Source organism: Ixodes scapularis, unplaced genomic scaffold, assembly GCF_016920785.2.
Source record: "Ixodes scapularis isolate PalLabHiFi unplaced genomic scaffold, ASM1692078v2 PGA_scaffold1__304_contigs__length_218370807, whole genome shotgun sequence".
Lineage (NCBI taxonomy): Eukaryota > Metazoa > Arthropoda > Arachnida > Ixodida > Ixodidae > Ixodes > Ixodes scapularis.
The window spans coordinates 107,331,810-107,344,895 of NW_024609846.1; the positions used below are offsets into that span (position 1 = coordinate 107,331,810).

The window sequence follows — 13,086 nt, forward strand, 5'->3', positions numbered from 1 at the left end:
TCACCGGGGATGTAGGCGAGACGGTGCACACTGTTTAAACGCTTGCAGTATCCACGAGTGGTACCAGGAAAGCGACGTCAACAGAGAAGGAGCTCGCGATTCAGCATAATGCACTGCTACGGGCCCGTGTATCTTCAAAGTTCGGGGTGGTGGCAGTATAAAAAAAAGACGCATCAGCGCCCCACACTAGTGTTCACGAATAACACCGGTCACAAACTCCCAAGCTCCACCGCTCTTCTCAACACCGATACGACATACGACAACAAACTGCATCAAAACGCCCCAAAAGTGAAGGCGTCTGCTCCCGTACTGCAACTGCTGCAACTAGCGGAAGTGAAGTGTTGGGCGGATGTCTGGATGTCCTTCACAAAAATATATAAAAAATGCTTTGCGCAAGGATCATTTTCATTTATTATTGTATACGTAATGACAAAATCCCAATAATTTGTTTTCCTATCGATTCAAGCTAGTCGGACTGCTCATAACACTGGTCAAGCAAGAAAATAACAAAAATTTGAACTTTTTCATGACCGGTTTAAGATTTATTGTTAACATATCGTTATTTATTGCAACGGACTAACATTATAGATTTTGCCTCCATACTTTTTAAATGCAAACAGTTCTAACACACGGCTGTCCATTGCGCCGTGTTATGTGTATTCTTCTATAAATCTGTAATGGTCAGCGACCAAAGAGCTCACCCGCACATGTCAAGCTTATATGCGCCGCGGGGAGAAATGGATATCGAGTAGCAAGTGTCGGGCGTAGTGTCGGTTGTTGTGTTTGTGTACATGTCGGTGTGTGTAGCTGTGTGCTGTGTTGCCTGCGTTGTATGTAGGGTTGCTGTATAGTCGTGGTTGTTCGCAGTGTTAACGGACTCGTCCTTTTTTTAAAAACAGGCTGCTAGAAATCTCGACAGGTGGCGCAAGTTACCGCCCGATTCTAAATAGTTGCTCAAGTTATTTATCCATGTGAGTTCGGCACTCGTTTTTTTTTTTTTTTTTTTTTTTGTTTAGCGGTTTCTTGAAGCTACCGACGCCGCCGACCGCCGACAATGCACGTACGTACCTTTGCAAGTAGCTACGTCCGCCGCTTGGAGACTTTACTGTGTATAAAAGACATCAAACGAGAACTAACACGTCCTGTGTGCTTTCAATTCGGCTGAAAGGCGCGCGGCTCGCTGGGCTCGTCTCTCGCCTGTTCTCGGCCGCTGGCCGCCATGTTTCATAAGGAACACGCTCGAAACGGTTTTGCGGAAGGCAGACACGGTGTAGCGTGTTAAGTTTACACAGCACCTCATGTGTAGACGAAAAACACAGCTGGCCTCGTGTAAAACGAACACGTTTCGACGTGTCCGCTATGGGACAACGGTTTACACGTCTGGGCGTGTTATTTTTGCTAACAGTGTATCAGTCTGTGTTGCGGAGCCGCTGGGTTCCGTCGCCAAGTGCGTTCTTCTATTTTGTATCCGAAATCCGGTGTCGATGCCAAAGACGCGTCGCTGGCTTCGCAGCGCCGTGGAATGCCGTCGTCTACGTTCGCGGCGCGTTCGAGGCGGCGGCGTCGTATGGGATTGACCTAATATCTGCCGTCCGCCGAAGAATTTCCAAATGACGGCACCACATTCGATGAACGTTTTAAAATGAATCCGTCGAATATGCACACAATCTAAAAAATCAGTCTGCCGAATACGCGCACATTTGAATATCAGTCCGCCGAATACGCGCGCATTCCAAAGTAAGTCCGCCGGGACTCGTGATTGGTTGGCGCACACTCTTCCCTGCTGCCTTCCCATCCGACCGCGGCCCTTACGGCATACGCCTAGGCGCAAAGCACCGATCTTTGACTGGATTTTTAATAGGAAAATTGGCCGCCCTTGAATGTAATTTTAGGACTTTTAGGACGCTTAGAGCCCGTGGATTGAGTTATGACAATAAATAGACGACCTCAGAATCCACTTGAGTGCCCCTTTAAGCCGAACCAATGTATAGTCTAAAACAAATACAGTAAATAAGAAGAAAAGAAACCTTATGAAAGGCTTTCCACGTTTGACTCAGATCACTTCTATGCGGAGAGTAAGTCGTCTGCTTCATGCGCAGGTGTTGAGGTGACGTCAAAACGACGCAGAGCACTGATTGGATTGGATTGAAAGGATAGTGCGAGTTCGATTGATTGAAAGTAAAGGGCCTCGATGCGAGATGCCTCAAGGTCTACCCACCATTTTTAATTCGCCAATAAAAGCTCGGCGTTGTGTCGTCATCTCCACCGCCACGCGAGAAGTGAAAAAAGTTGCGCTCCTCATACACAGAGCGATGTCCAATGCATGAACTCAAGCCTCAGTCGCTGCTCGTAGGTCGTACAAAAAACACAGCGTTCGCTCCAGACACGGTGGCAGAATAACCTGCGGGCGCGCGTTTAACATATTTGAAGTATGTTTGCTTGACACCTTTGTACGCTTCGAACATGTCTGCACACAGTCGGGAGTTGTAGGGAACCATTCTGGGGATCGGTGGCCGAGTGGGCTAGCGCACACCAGCTCGGAGCACGTGAAGCGAAAGCTCGCGCTGCAGCACCCAGTGATCCTCGGCTCACTCCCCAATCCTGCCCGTTTCAATCTTGATGAGCATCGTGCCGGCGTGCGGTCGTGTATCACTACTGCGTGGTGCACGTTAAAGACCTCAGGCTAGCGGTTGTACTGCACTGGCTAAATTTCTCATCTACGACGAGTGACTCGTCGCAACTTTGAAAATGGCTGACCAACTACACTTCGTATAAATATCCACACAACCCCAATTATTAGGGAAGCGATCCGATACGGTACGATGGGCCCTCCGGTACGCACTGCGCATGTGCGAGTCTCCTGTGGTAGCGCATGCGCAGTTCGTACCGGAGGGCCTATCGTACGTATCGGGTATGCAAAAACGGTTCCCTAAAACGCTCTAGTGTTTGTACGACCACTGTGACACGGAACCGTTATACGAGAAAGAAACACGCCTCGGACAATATTTTAGACTGTCTTCTGTACGATGTATCAGCAGTGTGATAGCGGCCTAACTGTTACCAATTGTTGGCAGGTGAGTTTCATGCCATACCTCGGCGACGGACACCTCCGCCGTTCAGGTATTTTCTGCAATATTTTGTGGCTGTTCGAGGCTTCACTGACCAAAAAATTCACACGTTCTGAAAAAAAGTTGAATTTTTAGTGGAGTTACCATAGAGGTCTTACGTGGCTTAAAGGGATGCTGAACCAAAATCTGGATTCTACAAAACACGCGGCAAAAGCGTGCAACGGGATGCTACAAACACCAAAACATCTCTCATAGAGCTATATCGCGAACGGATGACCGTATTTTTCAAGAAAACCAGCCGCATTTGACAGAAATGTTAACGTCATGTTTCCCCGAGAAGGAGAGGGAACGGCCTCGCGTCTTCTCCGCCTCGCGGCCTTGATGGAGCGAATCGAAGAAAGGAGGAAACTAGGTATCTTCACGGTCACGCGCCTTATCGGCCTAGTTCAATATCGACCTCTTTTTCCAAAAATACGGCCGTCCATTCGAGATATCGCCTTACGAGTAGTGTTAAAGGAATTGTAGCATCCCGTCTACATTTCCTGCAATGTTTTTTTCTGAAATCCAAATTTCAGTTCACCATCCCCCCTCTAAAGCTTCCAGTAACCATTCTGAAAGTTAGTTCACTGCGCCCATATTCTTTGGCAGACGCTAAAACGAACCCATAAATTTACCCACAAAAAAGATCTAAGCACTTTCCGATGTTTCTCACGGTGATACTTTAGTGCCGTCGTAACAGTTATTTTCGCGACAATTTTATTGTATAGAAACGAGGATAATGACACCATTACTCTAACCTACCGCAGAAACTAAGTAATTTATGATTGAAAAATGGAAGCTTGAGTTTATCTTAGATAGCCAGAAGAAAAACGCTAACATGACTTCAAAACCACTAAAAGTACCTTCAAACAAAAAAAAAGACAGTATAGCTCGGTACAAAACACAAACCAACAATACATTTACCAGGAAGACAGTTGAATTGGTAGCACTGGGTTTGAGGGATCCAAAAACACCCCCTCGCAAACAACCATACTTTCAACAGCTAGGGCAGCGCAAAGCGTTAGCATCAGTGACAGGTATATTTTTTAAAATTTTTACGCCACGTAGGGTAGCGAAGCTTCATTGCGATGCTTGAAGAAGTGTGTACATTCTGAAACACGGTTATAGCGAACAAGCTATCGCTAGCTTTCTCTATCTTTTTAATATTGACGGACTGTCATTAAAACTGCGATAATTGTGGAAAGTGTTCAGTTGGGGTACTAACCTAAGTGGAAAATTTTTATTCGCGCCATGTACCCTTTCGATGTACAGTGCAACGAAGCACCGGAGTCATGTTAGCGCTAACAGTGTCGAGCAGTGTTCATACACATTCTTCGCGAAGTGGCGTTCGGCGTTGTTGAGACGGGACATTGTGCGTACCCGCTTCGGCTGTTACACTTTTTCCTTGCGTTATAAAGTGAATGATAGAACAATTAAGCAACAGAAAAATGGGATTATATTGGTACGGAAGAAACATTTCATGTATGTCCAAAATATGAAGACCATATTTTGGACATTCATGGTGCACGAATCGGCATATGTATTTTTGTTTACCCTTCGTGATAAGAACGGCGGAAATAATGTAGTCTAAAACGCCGTTTTGAAAAACAAAAACAAAATTGTTTGCGATTCTAGATGGTATTTCCTTTTGATGACTATAATTCACTTTCCGCATGAAGGTATATCTACATATTCTAGTTTAAATTTATTAGTTGATAAAATTAGTACATTGAAAAGAAACAGACACGCTAAACAAATTACAGCCTAATATTCAGGTAATAATATCAATGTACTAAACGCTGCTGACTTCTGAAAATATACAAACGAAAAGAAGTTAAAGGCTCTACACGAGAAATGAAAATTCAAAACTTAAACTCAAACTCAAACTCTTTATTTCTTTCCGTTTGGAGAGGGGAGACAGAGAACAAATCAACTCAGTTGTTGCTTGACGAGCCTCTGCCTCCCCACAACAGAAATTCTGCAAAATTGAATATTCTGCAAAATTGTACTGCAGAATATTAAATTTTCTACCCTTGTCATAATACTCTTTTTTACACACAAATTTATCAAATCATTTAGGGAGGTTCTGCAAACTATGAGTTACCGCCTTCTAATAAACTTATTTTTCAGCAATGAACTCGTCTGGTAACATCACTATAAATCATAGTTTGTTTTTTATAGTCAGGTTTGGTCTAACAATTTGATCGGCGATGATTCCTGTGATATTTTATGTGCAGCAAGCGAAGTTGACGCGTACACGCAGAGTACAAGGGGGCCGTTAACCGCTTTAGAAACAAAGTTCTACCCAAAAGCAGTGAATGTTATGTGTCCTATGTTGCTTCTATCGTGCGCTGGCATCATCACAGAATTTTTTGGCTATTAAACTGCATACCAAGACGCGACCTTGAGAAACTAGAAATAAAACCTTGGTTGAGACAAGTTGGTACATACCGATTAATAGGCTAAATGACGCGAGCAGAACAGGATGAAAAAACAGGACACGTCTGGGTCGTACGTGTGTCTTTTTTCGACCTGTTCTGTTCGCTCCTTTTAACCTTATGAGAAACTACATTTTCCTGAGAACAGAATGATTAATTTATTGATAGTGCATTGAATTGTAATAGCTCATTGTTTACAATTTACATAGCGAAGCCACTGATCATATTTCAAGTTAGATACAGCTGTCTACCAGTTTTGGGCAAAATACTGGATAAAAATATTCAAGTTAATTTACTAAATACATTTTTCATAAAGCATCTAAAATACCAATCAAGTTACTTGAACTGTAAAGTATCTTGAGTAGAATACAAATACTTAGAAATGTAATGCAACTACTTTTTAAGATATCATTGCATAATTTGTATCGAAGTCAGTGACAAACACAATTGCACAGCTGCGCAAATCTGGTTTACCGGAATAGTTTATTAGCACGTAACAGCACGAAAAAAAAAACATTTTAGTTTTTTTTTGTGCCGCCAAACGAGAGGAAGCAGGATATCCCTGATACATGTTTGCAAAACATTTCTAGTGTAATAAAAAAAGAGGTCGCTTCAGCATAGTGACATCGTGGAATGTAACGTCATGCGGCGCTCCTTATACACATCGTTTAACTACAATCTTTATTATGTTTATGGCGAGTTCTAAAAAAAACGAACTTGACATACGGAAATCAGTAAATAGAGAACAAAGACAGTGTACACAACAGCGAGGTCACTGGTCTCACCTTCTTCAAGTAGGCAGCGTTCAAGGGGACGCTACGTTGGCATTTTTAGAGCCATCCTGCTCGTAGTTCGTTTCCTGTCACGTTCTCTGCTGATCACGTTCACTTACAGACACTGTTCGCGAGAGAAATAAATGCCAGAGTAACGAGAAAAAACCTCGACGTTTTATTGTAGCGAAATCAAATAAACAACAAGCAAAAAAATAACGCGTTCTTTGTGTGTTTACTTCTCATAATTTTTTCTAGTTATAATTTCGTTGATGCAGAAGTTTGCATTGTTCGCGTGGGTTGTTTTCCGATGTGCGCCTCAGTGTGGCAATCTTTACTTCCATAAAAACACCCCTTTTGTTAGATGAGCTTTTTGTTTTGTGGCGGTGGGGGGGGGGGGGGGGGGGGGAACTCTAGGAAACAAAAGGCGCCTTGGCGAAGGCGAGGGGAAAAACTTCGTTGTACGAACTTTGAGTTAAAATATGAGTCATAATCGGTACAAAAGCGATGCTTTCACGAGCTCGATCTAGGTCACCGTAGCTTATCAATGTTAGCAACAGGATTTGGTTGCTCGAAAGATTGTTAAATTTTGCTCGCGCCATGCCCACGCCACTTCAGACCAAAAAACTAGGAAAATGGCGGAATGTCAAAAATGTACGTGAGCAATGAATACCAGATACTCAGAAATGTAATTAAAATAGAGTATCAATTACTTTCGATCAAAATTATTTGCAAGAAACCAAGATACATCAAAACATATTTGAAATACAGTACCTTAAGTAGAGTATTTGAGATAGGCAAAACTCTGCTGTCTATTCTCATTTTGACATTTTGGACAATGTCCGGAGCCCGTGTGATGATGGAACCATTCATTGAAAGCCCAGTATTGTTCCAGGTTCTGTCTGTCTTTTTCTTTCGCGTCACGACCACTCGTTTTGCTTCCTTCCCGAAACCGAGTTCGTAGTGAAGTCTCTATATCCCAACATCTTCCAATTTTATATTATTATCTTACTCTTTGACTCAAAAGATAATCAAATCAATTTTGAGAATGTATTGAAAGAAAATGGCATTTCACTTGAGCAAACTCTTCCTCGAAATATCGCAATCCTGAAATGGTGATTTCAACGACACCACAGATACTTCCCGGAACCGAGAAGAAGAAACTAGAGGTGAAGAAAAGATGGTACAAACTATCCATATAAGCGCCGAAATCTGCTCATTCTTGTGGGACAAAAAAGCCCACCAATCGCATTAACCTCGGTTAGTAAAACAACCTCAAAATGGGTGAAAAATCGTAATAACATATATTTGTTTGCCCTCCAGCCGGTCTCCATTTCCAACTGAGCGCCGTCAATAGCGCCACTGTACTATAAAGAGACTTTCATGTTGCGTGATTCCTCGCTCGTGTGAATCAGAAAGATAAAGCTATGTATTGAGTCCTTTCTCTTTAAATTAAAAAAAGAACACTCGATAAAAAGTGTGCAGTTCATACTCTACACTGGCGCGCATCAAATAAGACAGTCGAATCAAGGGAGGTCTAGGGACAGCTGAGTGTCGTAAGGAACAGGATGATACCGGACATGACATTTCTAAGATCCTCCCGCTGCTTGTCAGCATTTGCTAAGTTCATCTACGCCCTCTCGATGCGCTCCAAAGGCGAACGTGGTCACCACAATGTTTCGCTCCTGGACTACCTGTCTCTTTTTCAAGCATCTTTTTCGGCCGGAGGATGTTGAACGTCCTGTAAGCAACGTCGGCATTTTAGGCCGCCTTCGCTCACCCTCATTCTCAATACCACACTCACCTCAGCCCCTCACCCACCATCACCCTAACAACTACACTCAACTTAAGCCCCTAACTCACACTCACCCTCACGGTCACAGTCACTTTCAACCCTTCACTCACCCTCACGCCCTCACACCCCTCACCTTCCTCACTCGCAAAAACACTCATGAATTTTCAAGGTTCAGTGACTAACTCGCCCTCACCTCACCTGTGAAGATGATAGGGAGTGAGGGTGAGGGAGGGCCGTCATGACTGAGGTTTGCGGAGGTATGCCTAGAAGACCCCATGGGAAATTTGGTTCTCAAGAAGCTGCACAATTCAGTTTTCGTGCATGTGCCGGTACATCTTGTCGTCTATGATTTCTAATGATCTTCGATAGTCTATTTTGATGTTGCTTGACTCTGCCCTAAAAGAAAGGCAAGAAAAGTTGCCTTCTGCCTCACCGCTTTTCCAGAAAGAAAAGCCGAGTCATAGTCACACCATTTATAGAAAGCCAAAATTCGGTGGCCTGCGCCGTCGTGCTTGCACTCTCTCGGCTCTTGTTCGGTCTGTCACGTTCATATCGCGCCAAGAGGCTCCGGAAATATAACAATAATTTAGCAATAATATAGCTGAATTACTCGTGCTTCAGCGCGAACGGAGTCTTGATATAAAACACACACGTAAATATACAACGTGCAGAACGAACAGATATCAATGCTATACGGTAATCACGATGAAAGCAAAGTTGCTAGGTCATGTTTAAGAGGAAATCTGTAAAAAAACATTCGAAAACGAATAGGATGAAATGGCATCAGAAAACACTTGCATGGGAGCGATCGGACACATTTTATCAAAACTCTTTACTATTAAAGACCCCCCCCCCCTCCCCCGCGAACTCCCTATCTTAACACTGCATCAACACTATCACCGCCTATGTACGATCTGATGCGCGCTTCTTGCTTCATATCAGCGTCTAGAAAATGTAAATTCTGACATATACTTATATGGGTAATGTTGCTTGTTGTGCCACCAGGAAGCCAATATGATGCTGATGGAAACCTGAGGAACTGGTGGACACCCACCGCGCAAGAAGCGTTCCTAAACAGATCTCATTGCTTTGTACAGATGTACAACGTAACTGTAAAAGAAGTCAACATGACTGTAAGTGACGTCCAAACATTCCTTATAATTATTTTAAATAATAGTGAACGTGTTAGAACAGTAAATTAACTCGGTACAATTTCCAGGTTTTCAAAAACACGCTCGAAAACTCGCCGTTTCTTAATAAATTCGCTCATTTTTTTATATACTATTAGGTTTTAAATCATAGTAATGTATTTATTTATTTACTATTTTATAATATATAGTATTTAAAACTTTGAACAAGCAGAGTTTCTTACATATAGATAGGAGTTCTAATTTTATTTGGAATAGATATGACAAACTGAAATTTACACTAAAGTCAGGGAACTTCGTCAACATACACCAACTTAACTTTTATGTTATGGGGATACAGAGCCGATATATAAGCTGGTTCCTCCGTATACGTAAAGGACCTGTGTTTACACAGGACTTGTATGCGTACAGGTTTAGTTGTGTGCACAGAGTAACCTATACGCAAACACGTTCACTAATTGAAAAGGCATCGACAATCTAGCTAGGTTGAAACCGTTTTAGAGGTGACACGCAAGGTGAATTTTTTTTTTATTATTATTAACGATAACGTAATTAAATTGTCAGTTCATAATGCTGAATGTGTGTTTCTTTAGTATATAAATCTCGAGTTAGGTGTGATAAACCTAGTTTTTTCAATGTTCTGGCTGCAATACACATGAAAAGACCATGTTCTTGCGCACACGTGAGGCATAGCAATACGCTTAAAAGACCATTGTAAAATAAAATAATTTGCTTCTTTTAAACGCCTGAGTGCAATGATCCACAAACCAATATGTGCGATTTCTCTTTTATGTAACAATATTCGAAAGTTACAAAAAATACGCTTCATTTTTTTTACATTTTTAAGAAATATAAAAACATGCATTCTAAACAAGCCTTGATAGTTGCATTCGACATATCCTAGAGCATACGCACGATAGATTTGGTTGAGATAGGAAAAGAATTTTATTAGAAGTGCAAATGCGCTCGGCAAACGTTGAATCTTATAATGTATCAGGACATTGTCATCATATTTCACAACCAATATTTTTAACCGGTTATCCTGTCTTTTTAGAAATAGCCTTTCCAAATTGATCAGAACACTCAAAAGCAAAACAAATGTGTTTATTGTTTATTGCTCTCTCTTTCTTTCCTAAAACAATACATGAGTGAAACCTTTCTTGACATAAATTATTTCCCTCACAGCATTTCTTCGTAACTGGAAGGGCTCACGCCCCTTGGGGAAAGAGGAAGGCATAGATCATGTGATTTGAGGGAATGAGAAATAATATATTTTACTTAAAGAAGCGGAAGAGTGAGTATGAGAGAAAAAAAAAAAAAGTTAAACGCCGGAAAATGCAGGAACAAGCATCCGCGAACGATTCGAAGGCGCGTACTTGTGGCAGTTTTATGTTGCAAACTACGTCGTTTGAGACAACACCAGCTAGACAACAAACAGGCCTCCGCGTGGCCTCCTCTCCCTCTATGAAAAATCATCCGAGTCGGATAGCGCTAACTTGGCTATTGGATCCGACCCGACCTTCAACGCGCTGATTGGACACGAGCCCCAGCCGAAGACTGACACATCACTCGTGCTTAATCTCACGTCTCGATCGATCTGACTGTGATAACGCGTGCGGAGGTCTTCTGTCTAGGTGGTGTTGGCTGAGATCTTCCTCTAAGTACCCCTGTAAACGCAAAACCAGTCGCACTCATTAAAATTGACGAGCTCAACGAGCTTGGCTCGTTCAGCACTCCACTGACTCCGGCAGTCAAGTTTGTTATATTTCAAACCAAAGCTGGAGAACAAACCTCAAAATAAATTTGAAATCACTAATTAAATCTTTATTATTTTCTTCTCAAACATAGAAAAATAGTTGATTAAAATACTATCATGGCACGGAGATACAAATTTAACACTAACCTTTCACACGCCAATCGTCTCCCCAGCCAATGAGAAATGTAAGCACCTTGTAAGCACGGGGCGAGGCTTAACCAGGTGCGACCTCCAACTTCTGCATCTAAATGGCGTCTCATTTTGCGCAAAAAAACAAGAAAGTATTTTCGTGGAAACATTATTTTAAAAAATACGTGTCCCATCTATACCCTTTAAAAAATATATTTTTCCTCGCCGTGTTCTTTTAACGGCCTTAGAATAGAATATTTTGAAACAGTCTAGGGCACATGCTTGATAGAGGATCAATGTGCGGATATCTTACCTTAATTACTCAGTATGAGACTTGAAAGAAAGAGAGAGAGGGGTGACGTTATAAAAGACAGAGAAATTGAAAGTTAAAATATCTAATAAAATACACCAGAAGAGAGACAAATGCTAAGTTACTGAATGCGCCAAAATCGACGTTGGACCTTGGTCGGATTCCCACTCACGCTAATGTATATTTTTGTTTCACATGCCTTTTCGCATGATATAAAAAAGGTGAACCAGATATGTTTCGAGTAAATCTTCGTGTTAATCATTCCATTTGTGCCACCCACGCCATGGCTCTTCAAATACTCGCACTTTTGAGTTAAATTCTTGCACAACTTTCATCAAACGTAGGTTTATTGAAAGCTGTGTGCATTTTTGGTTTTAAAGATATGAGTGATTGCCTCACACCTTTACTACGCTGTTTAAAATTATACAATGTATTTTTGCTTCTTTCAGCTAGACGGATTTCATACTCTAGGTGAAAATATTGCTGACATCGCTGGCTTAAGAGCAGCCTATCTGGTAAGCAGGTTAAAAAGTGAAAATAAAGCATTTGTTTGAAGTCTATATATTCAGGTAAAAATAAATCTCATAATCGTTTCTACACCTTCATTTTAAGGCATGGACAAAATTCAATGATACCGAACAACTCCTTCATGATCTAGAAAACTTAACGGGAGACCAGCTGTTCTTCGTTTCGTATGCCCATGTAAGTTCCATCCAAAACGTCTTCTTAGATTTAACAAATTGCAAATATATGTAATACTCCTAGAAACCTTGTATGATACACTGTAGAAATACTTCTTCAGCAGTACTTTTTGGCGACATGACCCTGAAGCACCCTCCAGTGGCATAGCATTACCAAAACAGCAACTTCTCCCTGGTTTAAAACTCTCTTTTAGCTGTATCGCACCTAACTTTAGTGAGGCAGAAACACATATAATTGAAGACGTTCAATGTTACATAACCAATCCACCTTTAGTGGTGAAAAGAAATATCGTCAACACGTTCTTCTGCCGCATACTTCAGAGCCCTTATGCAATATCTCTTGCAAAAACCCAGTTGATTGAAAGCCAGGTGAAATAATATGTAGGGTGTATTTATTTTTTATCAAATACATGTTTTTCTAGAAAGAGCCGTGATTCTACACAAATGGGTTCTGTGCAAGTGATTTATATTGTCCTGGGGATATTATGTTTAATGGAGAATGCAACTAATAAATGACTAATTCTCGCGTATTCACCAATTACTTTTTTATTCAAATGTTTTATGAATCATGTCTATATTGAAGAAATGAAAGCAATCAATGTTGAATGACAGCCCTATTTCTCAAGATACTAGATCAAGCACGTAGTTTTAGTTATTCATTCTCAAGTTTCGTTCTGGAATCTTTCCATACTGAAACCAAATACGCGATGCCCACCTGAAGGACAACCCTCGTTTGACGCCGGATGGTCACGTGTTAACAACGAAATTTGCGTCCCTATTTTGTTTTCAGCGCGCAGGAGCTGATTGCAGTCGTTTTTACTTGGCTGGGGAACTAAAGCGATAAGCCACCTTCTCTGCCGCGACATGTTGCGATATCACAGAAAAACGTATTATTCATAGGTGGAAGTCAGGCTAAAAAGAAGCAAAAAAAA

General features: G+C 41.6%; 1 protein-coding gene across 1 annotated transcript in view; it reads left to right on the forward strand.

Moving 5' to 3' along the window:
- Positions 1–12,209, forward strand: part of LOC120841963 (neprilysin-1-like) — a 118,628-nt gene extending 106,419 nt beyond the window's left edge. Inside the window, exons 14-16 of the mRNA XM_040212951.1 lie at positions 9,116–9,247; positions 11,907–11,968; positions 12,066–12,209. Of these exons, the coding sequence (XP_040068885.1) occupies positions 9,116–9,247; positions 11,907–11,968; positions 12,066–12,209 (338 nt within the window). The remainder of the gene's footprint in view (positions 1–9,115; positions 9,248–11,906; positions 11,969–12,065) is intronic.
- Positions 12,210–13,086: the final 877 nt, after the last annotated feature.